Consider the following 15,141-nt stretch of genomic DNA (forward strand, 5'->3'; position numbering starts at 1 on the left):
GTGCCTCATTAGTTACGTAACATATTCGCGCCACGTCGGATCCACTCGTCATTCTAGATCCGCAGTCTCTATTAACATTTTACTGAGAAACATAAGACTTTTTATTCGTCGTAGGAATATACCACAGCGGCATTCTTCTTGAAATCAAACGTACTTTTCGTAGGTACATTTTCGAGAGCCGATGACCAGCGAAATCCGGATTTGTCTAAAAATTACCTGAGCTGTTGTTTCTCGTTTCTCGAGCACCTGACCCTACAATGCAACATGTTCGCGCATAAAGGCATTTAAGTAACACCCAAAAAAAACAACAATGAAGTTTGAATGCCACCAAGAGCATTGTAACTCTACATTTCGATTTGTTTACGAAATCTGCCATCGTTGTTTCTAAATAAACTACGATAGAGAAACGCGTGACATCACGCGCTATCATTGTGAGATACTGAACGTAAACAAGTCTTATATCACTTACCGCATCCTCCAGCGTTTTGAAGTCGTTGAAGAGTCTGTTGTTGGACACTTTCTGGTCCAGGCCGTTGAGGGATGCCTCCACTGCGACGATGTGGGCGGATAACTGCTCCACCTCTTGGCGGAGGCGAGCTATCTGCACCTCGCGGAGCACCGTGAGCACCAGCAGCCACACGAAGAGCACCGCTACCGTCGCCGCCGACGTGATGAAGCAGGCCTGCCGCCGCCGGCCGCTCTGCTCCAACACTCGGTTCCTGTACTGCATCTCGAAGTCACCACTCACTAAATTCTGCGACAAGTCCTTAGATTCCTTCAGTTCTGTTTGCGGATACATTGCGGCGGATTCGGCTATGAGTGCGTGGTTTTCGGCCATCACAGATCACACTGCACTCGCGTAAGGGTGTTCCGCATTCGTACACAAATGATTAGTTATCGTTCCATTATCGGGGAAGTTGGGTCGTTGGGTGGTAGAGGATTGTTTGGCACGTGTGGAGTAGCGCGGCAGCGAGCGACACGCGCGGCGGTCGGGGCGCGCTGGGAGCGAGTGCGGCGCACGCGCAGGCCGCGTCCCGGCCATCCCGCGCGCTGCGGCGAGCCGTCACCGAGATTAACCTTTGTTAGTTAATCGTTTATAGCCAATAAAACTTACTGAGCCATTTCACGCGGTAGGCTCGTTTTATGGTCGTGGGAAATGTCCATTTAGAAAGGTTTATGTGGGTGTTAATTTTTATTGATATACAGATTCACCATAATTTGAAGGCAAACGCTATGTAAATCATCCTACAGTCGACAGCATATCAAACATTTTAATTTGAAAATTATCATCATTACACATAGACATCTAACACTAATGAACCTGTTATTTGTAAATACAAGAGCAAGCTTTTTGTAGTAAGCTTATTGTCACGCTCTACGTGTCAGATATTTTGTACAGGACAAGCTTTTCAAAATAAAAATAATAAAAAGTCCGGCTCGTCACATACATTTAGAAAATACTGCGTGATTACTGAGTACCCACAAATGCAATATGCACAAAAAATCTGTCATGAGAGCAGTAAGTAAATATTACCGACTCTACATAATGGAATCCCTGTAAAGTAATATTAAGCACAATATTATATTAATTAACTCTGACATACTTACCAAGACCCAATAACAAAATTGTACTGTTTCAAGGAAAATGAATTACTATAGTGGCAATCAGTCAGAGCCGCAGCTGGTCCCGAGCACATGAGCTGTCGTATCTTCCCGTTATGTCATTACCCTGGAACCTGCTAACTTCACTTTCATGACATAATAACTCCGTAACTTTATGGTATTTTTATTATCCAAATTAACAAAATTATATTACTTACTCATCTTCGCGTTAAAACATTACCCCTTAAACCTGCTAAATTTCATGACATAAATTTCGTAAGTTTGGGATTTTTAATATCTAAATTGTACTTCTTAATTACTTAAGTACAAAATAAATTAAATTTCATAAAGACAATTTAACTCCTGAAGAAATGTAAAAGTTACAAAAACCACTCTACCACTGTTTGAAACGTTATATTATACTGAATAGTCCAGTCAATAAAGCATGGAAAACTATAGAACACAATTTCTGACTTCAGGACTTTATTTAGACTACTTAGGAGGTGAACATAGCAAAAGTCCCCGCCCTTAGCCCTTGAGCCGGCGGGGAGAGGGGGGTTTAAAGGTGCCACTTTTCGGTTTTTCGCTTAATCCTCGGAAACTATGCGTCCTAGTGACATGACTACTTTGAACCAAAAAAAGCATATTCAATCTGCTACAGATGAGATAGACAAGTTTTTCTATAAATTGTATAGTTTTCGCGGCATCTGCTCTAGAAAGTCTGTAATATTGAAAATTTTCTTTTTGTCTTACATGTTCCCATCAGGAGAAAATCGACTAAATCAACTTTGAGCAATCATTCTAGACATGCGGGAGCATGTTAAGCCTAGTTCCAGCGAGGGGACTACATCGTGCGTATATTTAGACGAATCCCTTTGAGCCACTTTTGAGTCCTCATCACTCAAANAATTCTTTTTGTGGGGTTACCTAATGAGCAGAGTATACTTCAATAATCCAAAAACTCTGCAGCATTCATCCATCCTGAATCTATTTTGAGGTAACTCTAAGGGCCCCTGCACACGACGCCACCACCGCGCCGCTGCCGCGCCGCTGCCGCGCCGCTACACTGTTCATAAGCACCGAGTAAAACAGCCGCCGCGCCGCCACCGCGCCATCAAAGCATAATTTCGCGCGCAGCGCGGCGGCTGCGCGGCTGCGGTGTTCACGCGGCGCGTATAAACAGTGCAAAGGCGCGGCGACGGCGCGGCGGCGGCGCGGTAGCGGCGTCGTGTGCAGGAGCGCTTACGAAAGATTTCCAAAATGTTGATGTATGTTGACCGAATGTTGTAAACGTCAAGGGAATCATATATGTACGATAAAATTTATAAAAGAAAGTAAATTTTAAAATAAATTGCACTAAATTTCCTTTAAATTGAAATAGCTAAAGTTCTACAAAAATATACAGTTTTCGTTTCCTTGAATTTTCAAAAGTGAATTTTCTTCTGGGCTACCCTGTAAAACAATATACACGAAGTTGTGGAGAGATGGTGCTCGTGCTAGACTCCGAAGATCCTGTGTTAGGCCTCAGCCTCGAACTTAGCGGGCAGCGGCGCGGGAGCGGCGGCGGGGCGGGAGCGGCAGGATCTTATGCGTAAAATCAAATAGACCGGTTCTCGAAAACAGCGCGGCGGCGCCGGAGCGGGCAACGAGCGGGCAGCGGCGAGGGAGCGGGCAGCGCACTCCTTCTTTTGCCCACAATAAATCGAGCGTAAGGAATAAATTTGAATCGAAATAAAATTGTCGCCGTTGTTCAGACATTTCGTTCGCGAATAAAAATAAATATCTCGACAACACAACCCCGAACACAACACTTCGCCGCTAAAGCGCCGCGCGAGCTGCCCGCTGGTTTCGAGAACGGGTCTGCGTTGTCCGCCCCGCTCCCGCGCCGCCGCCGCCGCCGCCGCCCCGCTGCCCGCTATGTTTGAGGCTGAGGCCTTACGAGTTTTTTATTTTATTATTATTGAAACGCTATTGGAATATTTTAAAATTCATGATCACATAAGTACCTAAGTATATAATTACAGTGCGTTTATTAATCGTTTATTTCTATAAGGATTGTGTAGGTAAACGTATAATTATATTATTATATTTTTTCCCGTAAAAAAAATTAGCTAAATTTGCCGCCCCTCTAAATCTGCCGCCCTAGGCACTGGCCTACTTGGCCTATTGGTAAATCCGCCACTGAAGAACAGTACCTCTAATTAAACAGCGCCCCCTATATTATAGCCGCCCTAGGGGGCGCTGTTTAATTTTTCATACAAAATATTTCGATGGCACTTTGAATACGCAAACGAAACGAACTCGAAAGTTTTCGTAATAGAGGTACAGAACTGGATTGAAATCGTTTTCTATCATAATCGCAAATGATAAAATATTAATTATAAACACATAACTTATTGTAAACCCCGTTTCTGAATTTACATTTTTGCTTGAGCTCTGAAAAATCTCAATTCAGAAAATAGGCCTCTCTAGTCATTTTCTCTCTAGAAACTGGTCATTTTGTTTTGTTTTTCTACTTTCATAGAACGACGAATAAAGTTCACAATATTACAATTATTCAGGTAGGTATTACAGTAACATTTTATGGGGTGCAGCTTTCAGTCATCCGACAACTCGTGTTGAAAATGCAAACAATATTTTAATAATTGAAATTCTAAAAGTATTTTATCTTTTCAGAACATAGAAAATTACGTGTAAAATTGATACTGAAAGCTTATTTCTGAATACCCAGTCCCAAAGGAAAATCAAATATGCCTCAAGTCACGACTCATAAAGTGACAGACTTACGAGTCGTCGAGTGATAGAGGCGTGGGTCCGGCTTAGTCCAAATTGAAAAGACTTGTCTAGATATAGTATAGCATTAGACTGTATCAACGCTCCATCTAAGGGTAAAATTCAGCTTTCTACTGCATAACTAAACATGCCGCTAAAATTGGAAGGTAACCATAATGAAGATGAAAGACGAAGTAACTCGACGTCTTAATATGAAGATTGATGAAAAAAGATTCGTGGTTCCGATAATTTTGCCTTCCCCATGATTTACTCATTAGATACAAGAGAGTTTATTTCTAGCGAATAAATAAGAGATTAATCAACATAAAAACAAAGTGATGGGATTTGTTGACTTTTCTATGTAATGTTTGGCAGTGGCAGAGGTGCAAAGTCTGTGTTTCAGCGCTCTACGTCTAAAACACAGCGCACGTGGATGGATCCCAGTGGTGACGTAAAACAACCTTATTTTTGGCACGTTTATTTTTGTATATTTTTTCAGCGTTATGCGGGTGAATGAAATTTTTGGACAAGTCTTTTATACGGATCATTGAATAATAAAATTTGGCAAAACGTAAGCAGATTATAAATTATGTCTACATTTGGGTACTTCTCATTTACACTCAAATGTGATGGTCACACAATAATAGTTCATAAACGGTATAAGTTAGGACAATAACTTTGAAATCAGATGATAAAATATCTATTTAGCTACATACAAAATGAATTTTATCGTAATAGAAGCAAAACTAATACGAAAACATCACATGAAACGATAAAAAACGGGGTCATTTTTCGCATTCTCATCGTGTCACACCTTCGGTTTCAATGAAACATTTGGTTACTGCATTCACAATTTTCATTCAATTTGTGTGTAGCATATACTAAAATCATCGTAATTAAATATACTTTCCACACAATAGTCAAAAAAATATCTTCTTATAAATATTTCGAATTGAGAAAGCGAAATACGGTGGTCACACGATTTTAGGTACCTAAAATTTTGAGTAATAATACAAGATTGCCGTTAAACCGAACACCAGCAACCAATCACAGCGTTCTATTCCGTTAACGTCAGTCGCGCTCCGGCCATTGGGGAGGTGAGATAGGTCGATCATCGCTCCGCGAAAAAAATACGTGACTTTTGTGTTTATCCATAGACATACCGTCGCTTGCTTGAACAATATTTTCTACCTCTAAAATTTAACCAATTTAATTGAAACTTAGGCCATTGAAAACTTAACATGTTAGACTTATTTGTGTAGTATTCGACTTTATCTTGTTTTTAAGTAGGTACCTATTTATATTATGTTATTGCTATTTATCTATGAAAATAAGACTAAATATATGTTTTATAAACACTTAAGAGTCATTAACAGTAGTAAAGTTTGAAAAAAATATTGCTGTGAAGTACAGAATCACTTTCGTGGCATCAAAAAATTCAAAACGTTAAAGCTTCCAAACGACACTCACTATTTGACTGATTTACTGGGAATACAATCTTCACATCAAGCGCTACAATTTTTGTTTACAAAAAGTTGAAATAAGTTAGAAATAAATTTTGCCACGAAGGTGACGATGAGAACCGTGGCGATGAGAAATACCCATTTACCAGTTGCCAACGTGACTTTAGTACTTACCTACTTCAAATTTCAATACTCGTGGCCTCGTGGGTGTTTGTCTTTCACAAAATTCCCCTTTACGTAGATATTATGTCTTTATTAATGAATCAAACGGGATCTTGATAAACATGTGCCGGGTTACGTGTGAGCTAATTAGTAAGATGTGACAAATTGGGTCGTATTTTTTAGGCCTAAATTTCAGAACCGCAATAGGTAGCGAATTTGACGTTAATTAACTTGATAACCTTAAAAACGTTGTGGTTTTAAAAAAAAACAATAATTTTCAAAATCTATTGCAAAACAGAGTTTAGCTGTTTTTTTTAATGAAATAAATAACGCATTCCGCCCGTTGTATCCGAATTCCGAATCATCTTATTTGTTATTTTAATTTCTTGTTTTATCAATTAGTTTTGTCATTTTGATATTGTGCTCTTTCATTAAAGAGCTTTCATGAAACAGCTTTCATGAAAGAGCTTACATGACTCTTATCCATTTTCATTCCGAGTCTGCCTCTAGTTTTCATACCGTGTGAAGAACAATTCTTACTGGACATCCTTTCGGAATTATTTTGTTTCCACCTGCTTTTAAAGTAGTACCCTGAGCTATAAAACTGGTGCTCGTAATTGTATAGTCTAACAAAACTTTTTACTAGGTATATTATAAAAGTCTCTATTTAATAAAGTGCCTATATTTTTTAACAATTAACAAGGAAACTCATGAAAAAGCTCGTCAGTGCACGGCCAATAACGCCTAATATAATATTTCTGCAACCTGTGTAGAGTTTGAAACTTTGCTCGCTTTGTATAAAGTAGAGACGGGCGTCAGAGCTTTTATTAATTAATAGTTAACAATGCTCCAGTTTCCAACATTTTAATTTCATAAAATGGAGCGAAACATGTTTTTCTTGTAGTCTGTTGGCTGATTATTATAGTGGTACGTATTGAAGGTATTGAGTGACTTAATAATGTAGAGTACCTACTGACTACTATCTTATTAGGCCCCCTTTGTGTCCACTGTACCTTTTGGCTGATTTACTATCAAAAATACTGTAAAATTAAAATTATTTCATAAATAAGTATTGTTAAAACTGGAGATAAGTGTATCTTTAATACACTGTGAAAATAGATAATTTTGTAATTTCATAGTGCTTTACATATTAGTTTACTTACACATAAATGTAATTATTACTCCTCTACGGTATATTTTAAATCTTTCTTTTTATAATGATGACTAGCTTTTCACCCGCGGCTTCGCCCGCGTGGAATTTTGTCTGTCACAGAAAAACTTTATTGCGCACGTCCCTGTTTAAAAAACCGAGATAAAAACTATCCTATGTCCTTTCCCGGGACTCAAACTAGCATCTGTATGCCAAATTTTATCAAAATCGGTTCAGTGGTTTAGCCGTGAAAGCAAGACAGACAGGTAGAGTTACTTTCGCATTTATAATATAAGTATAGATAGATAACATATTACGTTCCAAGACGAATGCACACCTACCTAACTCGTGCTTTTCTTTCCACTGTAGGTGATAAAAACCGCACCACAAATAATAACACCCCTAGGACATACATTTAACAACTGAAATGATATTTTATAATGCTTGAAGTATACTTTTAAATAGCTAGTATACTTAATTAAATCATCTCTTTTACACAGTTTTTTTTTGTTTTCATTTCTGTAACTTAATTTTCAATCAATCGTTCTCAACTGCTTGATCGGCGATGTCGTGGTGATGTCATTGTAATGAAATGTTTTTATTTATAGCGGTTTTTAAGTAAATAACTTATTTTAGGGCTTTATCTTTTATGTACTTACTTATGTGGGTATTTTTATGTTTTACTAAAAACATTAAACTGCTTGTGCCTTCTCTTCCTATATAGCAATGTTGTTACAAAGCTACACATTGCGTGAAAAGTCAGGTTTCAATATTTTATCTTGAAAGTTGGATATTTCAGTATTTTCTGACAGCATTTGTTGCCGCTTTTCCTTATTATAATAACCTTAAGTAGGGTGAATTGGCTTCTACATAATTTTATAGTATGGCTATTACACCATTCACAATAATGTACAGATTGTACAGTGCACATCAGACTGTACAAATTCGTTGCAAAATCACACTTATTACAATTGTCATAAGATCCCGCAGTGTTTAACTTGATAAGCGGTTGGTCCGTACCTGAATACGACCCAAGAACCTTTGTTGCCGGCCTTATTATCCTGATTACATTACCCTATTCCCCCCACTCACCCCCCTTTTATGTTGCCTTTCAGATTTCCCGGTCCTGTTACTTAAGGCGGTATTTATAACGTCAAACGAGCTTTATAAAATCACATTCGGAGAGAAAAATAACAAGTATTTTTCAGGAATATTCCCAATTTCAATGTTAGCGAGAGAAAAACAAAGTCCCTGCCTACTTCTTGGAAATTTTCAGCTTTGCCAGTGTAATACGACGAAAATGAATTCGTACAGTCGTAAAAACTAAGGCCCCACGGCTTTTTCTTACGGAGATTAATTTAGAATCTTTGATTTTACCATAAATCCTAATCAATAGGTATTATTAAAATTTATATTAAAAAAGATATCCTTTTGACTTTGACTATTAATTGATTTCAAATCTAATAAAAAATAAATTGTGGAACGGAAATTACGTAAAATTTAAAAGAATTAGGTTAGGTTAGGTTATTGCTAAAATTAGCTAAGTGATGTATTTTAAGTCGTGTCGTGATATTATTGGTTATAATTGTCGCAATCTAATCAATTCTTAGCGATTTAACAGTAAAACCTTTGAAAACGTGACTCTACTTGAAAATTCGTATGCCTTACCCACGTAAGTTGAATTTGCCACCATTCCGGTAACGTTTTGTAATGTTTTTTTATTTATTTTTAAGCTTGTAAGCGCTTTGGACACAAGTGTTTTGTATTAATAAATAAATAAATAAAACGGGGAGAATCTACCAACCTATCGAGACAGATTAACTTTTTGAAATTGACGATACGAGCCCATATTAGTTTCAAGAAAGTAATATATGGGAAATAAATTAATCTTGAAACTACATTTACAGGGCTTTCAAAGATGTAGTGTCCGACCGAATGTTCGGTTTCGGTTTCGTTTTCGGTTGAGTTTCGGTAAAAACACGAGTTTCGGTTTAGTTTCGTTTTCGGCGGCAAACTTGCCGAAACTACGACCGAAACCGAATGTGCATTCGGGAGTTTCCGCGCTGTTATCGGTCATGTTCGGCGCGTTGAATGAGCGAATGAATCCGATCAGAGCCAATGTTGTGATTCGCTCGCTTGTTTGTTTGCTGTTAGTTTTGTTTTGTTGTGGTGGCGAGTTTTCTAGTGATTTATTTTGAATTTGGTAAGTTTTATCTCGTTTTATGTCGTTATAACATAAGAGCGGGTAGTAAACATCAAAAAAAAAAATTCGGCTTCGCGCGCGTGGACTACATTATCTACATATTTTACGGAACCCTATTTTTTTCCTAAATAAAATTTAGCCTATGTTACTCCTGGATAATGTAGCTTTCAAATGGTGAAAGAATCTAGACTATAAATCCTTCTTTTTCTTTTACTTACATAATTTGATACCTTTTAGAGTAAAAAAGCGCTTTATAAGTTCAATTTTAATGCAATTGAAAGAGAAAACAATAAAGACTGACTGATTATAATAACGTTTTCTTTATTTTTCCCTCAAAATATGAGCCTTGTAAGGAAGTTTCGGTTTCGGTTTCGGTTTCGGCCGAAATAGACACCGTTGCCGAAATTCGTTTTCGGTTTCGGTTTCGGTCGTAAAACTAGTTTCGGTCGGACACTACAAAGATGTTCACTCATTACAAGCCCCCCTGTAATGAGCGAACATCTTTGAAAGCCCTCAATTTTTTTAATGTTCTGGAACACTGCATCTAAATGGGTCAAATAAATATAGCTACCTTATTTTGTGTTTATTTATTAATTAAAATTGACTCGCTGATTCGATTCGACAGATCGGTCCAATACAAAAGAATCCAGAGTTTAAAACTCTATAACTTCGTTTTCCGTGCGGATCAGTGAGTCTTCAAAACCAGTATTTCGGCGCAGGTACCTCGGGGCGTGAAGGTATTCCGGGTTTCTGCAAAAACCACACAAAGCTCCTATCCTAAAGACGCCAAACAGGTGCAATAAAACCATTACATCACAGTAAAAGATATGCAGAAAGAATCGTAAATGTTTTTAAAACTTCAAGTTGTAGGCGAACCTGCTGAATAAATCCGATAAAGAATGAAGTTTTGGGGATCTAATTACGATTGACATAAAGTGCTCTCAATAGAAGACTTAAACCAATCAATTAGGTATAAAGTGTGAGTCTAAAGCCTAAGCCATTTTCAAATTAGTCAATTGTAAAATGGTTATTTGTGGGAATCCTTTAGGGAGCGAAAAAGAAGCCTGATTCCTTTTTGAATTTGTATAAAAGCATTCCTTAGCTAACAAAGTTTGTAAGCTTTTAAAAAACGGTTATTTTCTGAAAGAATTCTCTCAACTTGAAATCCCTGAAACCTTTTCTATATTTTTCGGATATCTTTAAATGCATTTTAGTACAGTAACTCAGCTCGATACAAACAGATGTGTTGATACATGTTGTGCGGAGATCGAACCCGTGACCTCAGGGGCAGAAGCTGAGTTCTGCGCTAAATTAGTTATCACTAAATAGATATACATATTACTTACAATATGTACAATAAGTAGGTACGAGTCCATTTAAGACACTATCTGCCTAAAGCCAATCTATCAAAGCTGTGGTATTCAGGAATAACATTGCTTTTCAATAGAAACAGACAATAGCAATAAGAACCATTTTTGGATTTGAAATACATAGTATACCTGTCATACAAAGAAACATTAATATCTCGGATTGTTAATTTTATACATACAAATAATATGTACATAGTTGAAGACAAGAAGTCTGCCCTTGCTTATCTAACATACTTACTTTTTTTTAATTGTTTCCGATTACCTAAATATACATAGATAAGAAGTAGGTGTTTGAGATTTGATAAGGTCTTTCCGTTTTTCCTAAAGTTATTTTCATTTATTTGGCAAGTGCCAAGGGGATTGCCCAAACATAAAGATTTATAAAACTCCAACTATGCATTCTTATACAGGCTGTTGATTTCAATAATACACGTGTCTCTGGCTGACATTATTTGTATTTAAAATGTTTAATACATACTTATGAAATCACTTTCTATTATAATNCTTTTAATACAGGGTGTGGTTTTGTAAAACAACGCCCATTTCAGGTGGAAAGCAATTACAAAAAATTAAAAGGTTTTTTACTAATAAGTAAAAACTCAACCGAAGGTTTATTCAAATCATTAATAAGTTACTATAATTATTTGATATTTAATGTTTTTATTATATCATTTGAAATAAAATGTGTCTATCATAAACTGTTTCCTTGAGCCAGATGTTGCGGCCTTGCGGACCAGACTATGGTATCATCCTACTCCACACGTGTATGACTCTACTCCATACGTGGTTTATCTCAAAACAAACGACTAGGCATCATACAGGGTGGAAACTGGAAACATTTAATTTTCGGATAGATTCAGTTTAATAAATAACCTTATTGATACCATTTGATAGAGCTCGTGAAGCACTTTCAGGATAAGAAACCAGTTTTACAATATCTTGTATAGTTTGCAAATAATCGAGTGAGATCACTTATCGTTTCCACTCTGTATAATTTCAACCAAAGTCTGATTAACAAATGGTTTAAGGATTAAAAAGATTTTTTACAATAACTCAGCTCTACAAACTCTAGTATCTGAGAGCTCATATATCATATATCATAACTTCAGGTCAAAGAAGTCACTATTTTTCAATAAATTAATATTTTCATGACACAAATTATTAATTTTATGTTCTTTTATTTAATTCATCAAATGTTGTCAAATAAAGTAATCCTTTTCAAGACTTATTTTATTTTATTTCAATGGCAACACTCGCTATTCGAAAGTTTTACAAGGTCGAGTTAGACGGTCTATAAAAGTGGTATCACACACCTAATTCTTATCTTTGATTGTTCGTATCGTATCCTTTATGGTTTTGCAATACATTAATGAGTAATGAGAACCTAGTTTTGTTTTTTTGCAAATCAAAGCTCAGTATTATAGCTTAGCAGCCTATATCTAGCTAAGCCACTGGAATCAACTGGGGGAAACATTGTTTTTAAAAGATTACATATGAGGACTAGTTTATTCCACATTTTGGTATGATTCGAGGAAGTATTTAAAGAATATTAAATTAATGAAAACAATACATACGAGTATCGCTACAAAACAATATTCAGTCAGTACTTACTCACGCAGTCACATAACATTCAAACAATGATGTTTCAGTTTTCAGAAAATAACAAAGCACTATCGAAAGACACACCGAAGAACATTCTACCACACGATGGTACTATTTATGAAAGGCAACCAAAGAATAAACGTAGGTTCGCATATATCAACACAATGAACGCACACATGCTTTCTGAAAACCCGTGGCAGACAGCCCGGCACCTGTAACTGCATTTTCCTGGAATAAGCCTATTCTATAGCCGATTGTCGTCTGTTTTTCAACTAGGTACTCACTACCTTCACAGAAACAAAACTACAGACACACCATAACAAAACCTCTAAAACATCAATGAAGCCTTATTACCCTCGGCATTAAATCCAATATCGAATAAATTTCAGTTCGCTCCCTGAAAAAAAAATGCACGCATGAGGTGATTGAAAGTAACGGTAAATAGTGTGACTAAGTAAGTCGATTTGGGCTCGAATTACCGAATTCTGGGCATTGCCACACGTGGTGTGTAAAGAAAACAAGCTTTATTCGACGTGGAAATGGAAAAATTGTTTGTGTCGCACTTACTAGCGCTAGTGACCTCAAATAAAAATGTAAACGTACTTACCTTTTAAATAAATACTGACAGTCAACAATAACATAATTTATTTACAAATTATTAAAATGAACAGATGATTTTGCCAGAAACGCAAACTTAATTAAACAAAGAAAAAAAAATTGTATTGTTTACTCAAAAATAAAAGCGTGTCCGCGAGTCTAAAAGGCGAGGATGCTGGCTGCATTTCCTCGCTGGATAGCAATACTAAGCCTTTGTGCAAGGAAAGAGCCAGCATTCAAAATCAACACAATTTTATAGCATGATGGAAAGTCTTGATGGATTTAGGCTACTTTTATTATGTAGGTAGAACTGTTTAAGAAAATCCTCATAAACCATAATATTTAGTTAGATCACTCAGCTTGAACTTGATCGAGGAGTAGTCCAGTCTTTCAAATTAAGAGCCTATACAGGGTGGGAACGATAAGTGATCTCACTCGATTATTTCTAAAGTATACAATACTAGCGGCCGCCCGCGACTTCGTACGCGTGGATCCCGTTTTACCCCCTTAGGGGTGGAGTTTCGTAAAATCCTTTCTTAACGGATGCCTACGTCATAACATCTACCTGCATGCCAAATTTCAGCCCGATCCGTCCAGTGGTTTGGGCTGTGCGTTGATAGATCACTATGCCAGTTAGTCAGTCAGTAACTTTATATTATTGTATAGCCTTTGAGTTATATAAATTTAGAGATAGTTATCGAAAAACTGGTCTCTGATCCTGAAAGTGCTTCACAAACTGTACTAAATGTATGGAAGCTGGAAATGTTGAAATTTCGGATAGATCCAGTTTATTCTGTAACCTAATATTGATATCGATTGATAGAGCTCGTAAAGCACTTTCAGGATCAGTAACCAGTTTTTGGATGTCTTGTAGATATAATTTATAAATATTTGAATGAGATCACTTATCGTTTCCACCCTAGTTACATGTAGTAGTTAGGATTCTGTACTTTTCGAATCAACAGCGCAGTAAAAGTGTTAGAGCTATAGAAGATATACTAGTAGGTACCTCCTATAAAATGAAATGAAAGTAAAGTCGTTTATCGTTATCATACAAAAATGCATTTACATTATCAATAATAATGACTTATCATATAAAAATATCATTGTTTTTATACTGATATTACGAGCTATTTAAGACACAAATTATTGAGGTTTGTATCACATACCTACTGCTCTAAGTAAACTCGTTAGTAGTAAGATGAATTGAGCTAGTCAGCACAAAAATGAGTTCAATGGTTAGATGTGACCTATTGCTATACATTGGTTGACATTGTATGCACATAAAATAACTTAGGTATACATACCTACTATTATAAAGTAATTTGACAAAAACTAGGACCAATAAACTGACACATTGATCTTGCTGTGTAAAAGTTGTAAGTTGATTAATTACAGGATTACCTAAACTGAAAAAATCTGTGGAAAATGAGAGGAAAGCGTCCTATTGTTAAAGTTCGTAACGTAATGTAACTGAAAATGTGAAACATTAGAAATTCTAACGAGAAACGAAGAAGACTCTACATTGACCACCTGAGATAACCATTAATTTGTCTCTTGTTAAAATTACCTACCTCAACACAATGTCAGTCTCCTTAACCTATTTGTATGATCGTTAACAAATACGTCAACTACGTGGTGTGATGTGAACGCGTTAAAGCATTTTCCATACGTCCACAAAAATCTTAAAAAATGTACTCGAATTACGCTGTAAGGTGTCCTAGATGCATATAGCAGATGCGGTAAACAAGGTCTCGATAACATGTCTCTAATTACCTAATCAATAACAAATATATCGATAAATAGGGAAACATGCTGATCTAGGTGTTACATAACTTGCTCGAGGAAATGTCCCAAATGAAAGTTAAATATTTTTGTGTTACGTAATTAGAAATGGTTATTGTGAAATATTTTGTTTGCATACAACCATCAGCATCTTTCTCACAAATCACAAATTAGATTTTTGATGGTTTGAAGCTCGGAAAAGTTGCTTTTCTCATAGCATTAGGTATATGTGTGACGCTATCAATTTTCCACCTCCATGGACATGCTTTTTCTAATATGTACCCACCTATTCCACTATCACCCCAGCTTTATAATACATCAACTAGCTCATAACTCTTTGACTCCGGAAAGTAATTACATACCTAGTTACTTTAACTAAAATTAATTAACAATATAAAATTACCCACTGTGTTGTTCTTATCGTCTAGGATTGGT

General features: G+C 36.4%; 1 protein-coding gene across 1 annotated transcript in view; it reads right to left on the reverse strand.

Annotated features, from left to right (window-relative positions):
• egr (TNF superfamily member 12 eiger) overlaps positions 1–1,026 on the reverse strand; it is a 41,178-nt gene extending 40,152 nt beyond the window's left edge. Inside the window, exon 1 of the mRNA XM_028314037.1 lies at positions 470–1,026. Within this exon, the coding sequence (XP_028169838.1) occupies positions 470–838 (369 nt within the window). The 5' untranslated portion in view covers positions 839–1,026. The remainder of the gene's footprint in view (positions 1–469) is intronic.
• Between the last annotated feature and the right edge of the window lie 14,115 nt (positions 1,027–15,141).

Source organism: Ostrinia furnacalis, unplaced genomic scaffold (genome assembly GCF_004193835.3).
Source record: "Ostrinia furnacalis isolate ACB-3 unplaced genomic scaffold, ASM419383v2 OfSCF4495, whole genome shotgun sequence".
NCBI lineage: Eukaryota > Metazoa > Arthropoda > Insecta > Lepidoptera > Crambidae > Ostrinia > Ostrinia furnacalis.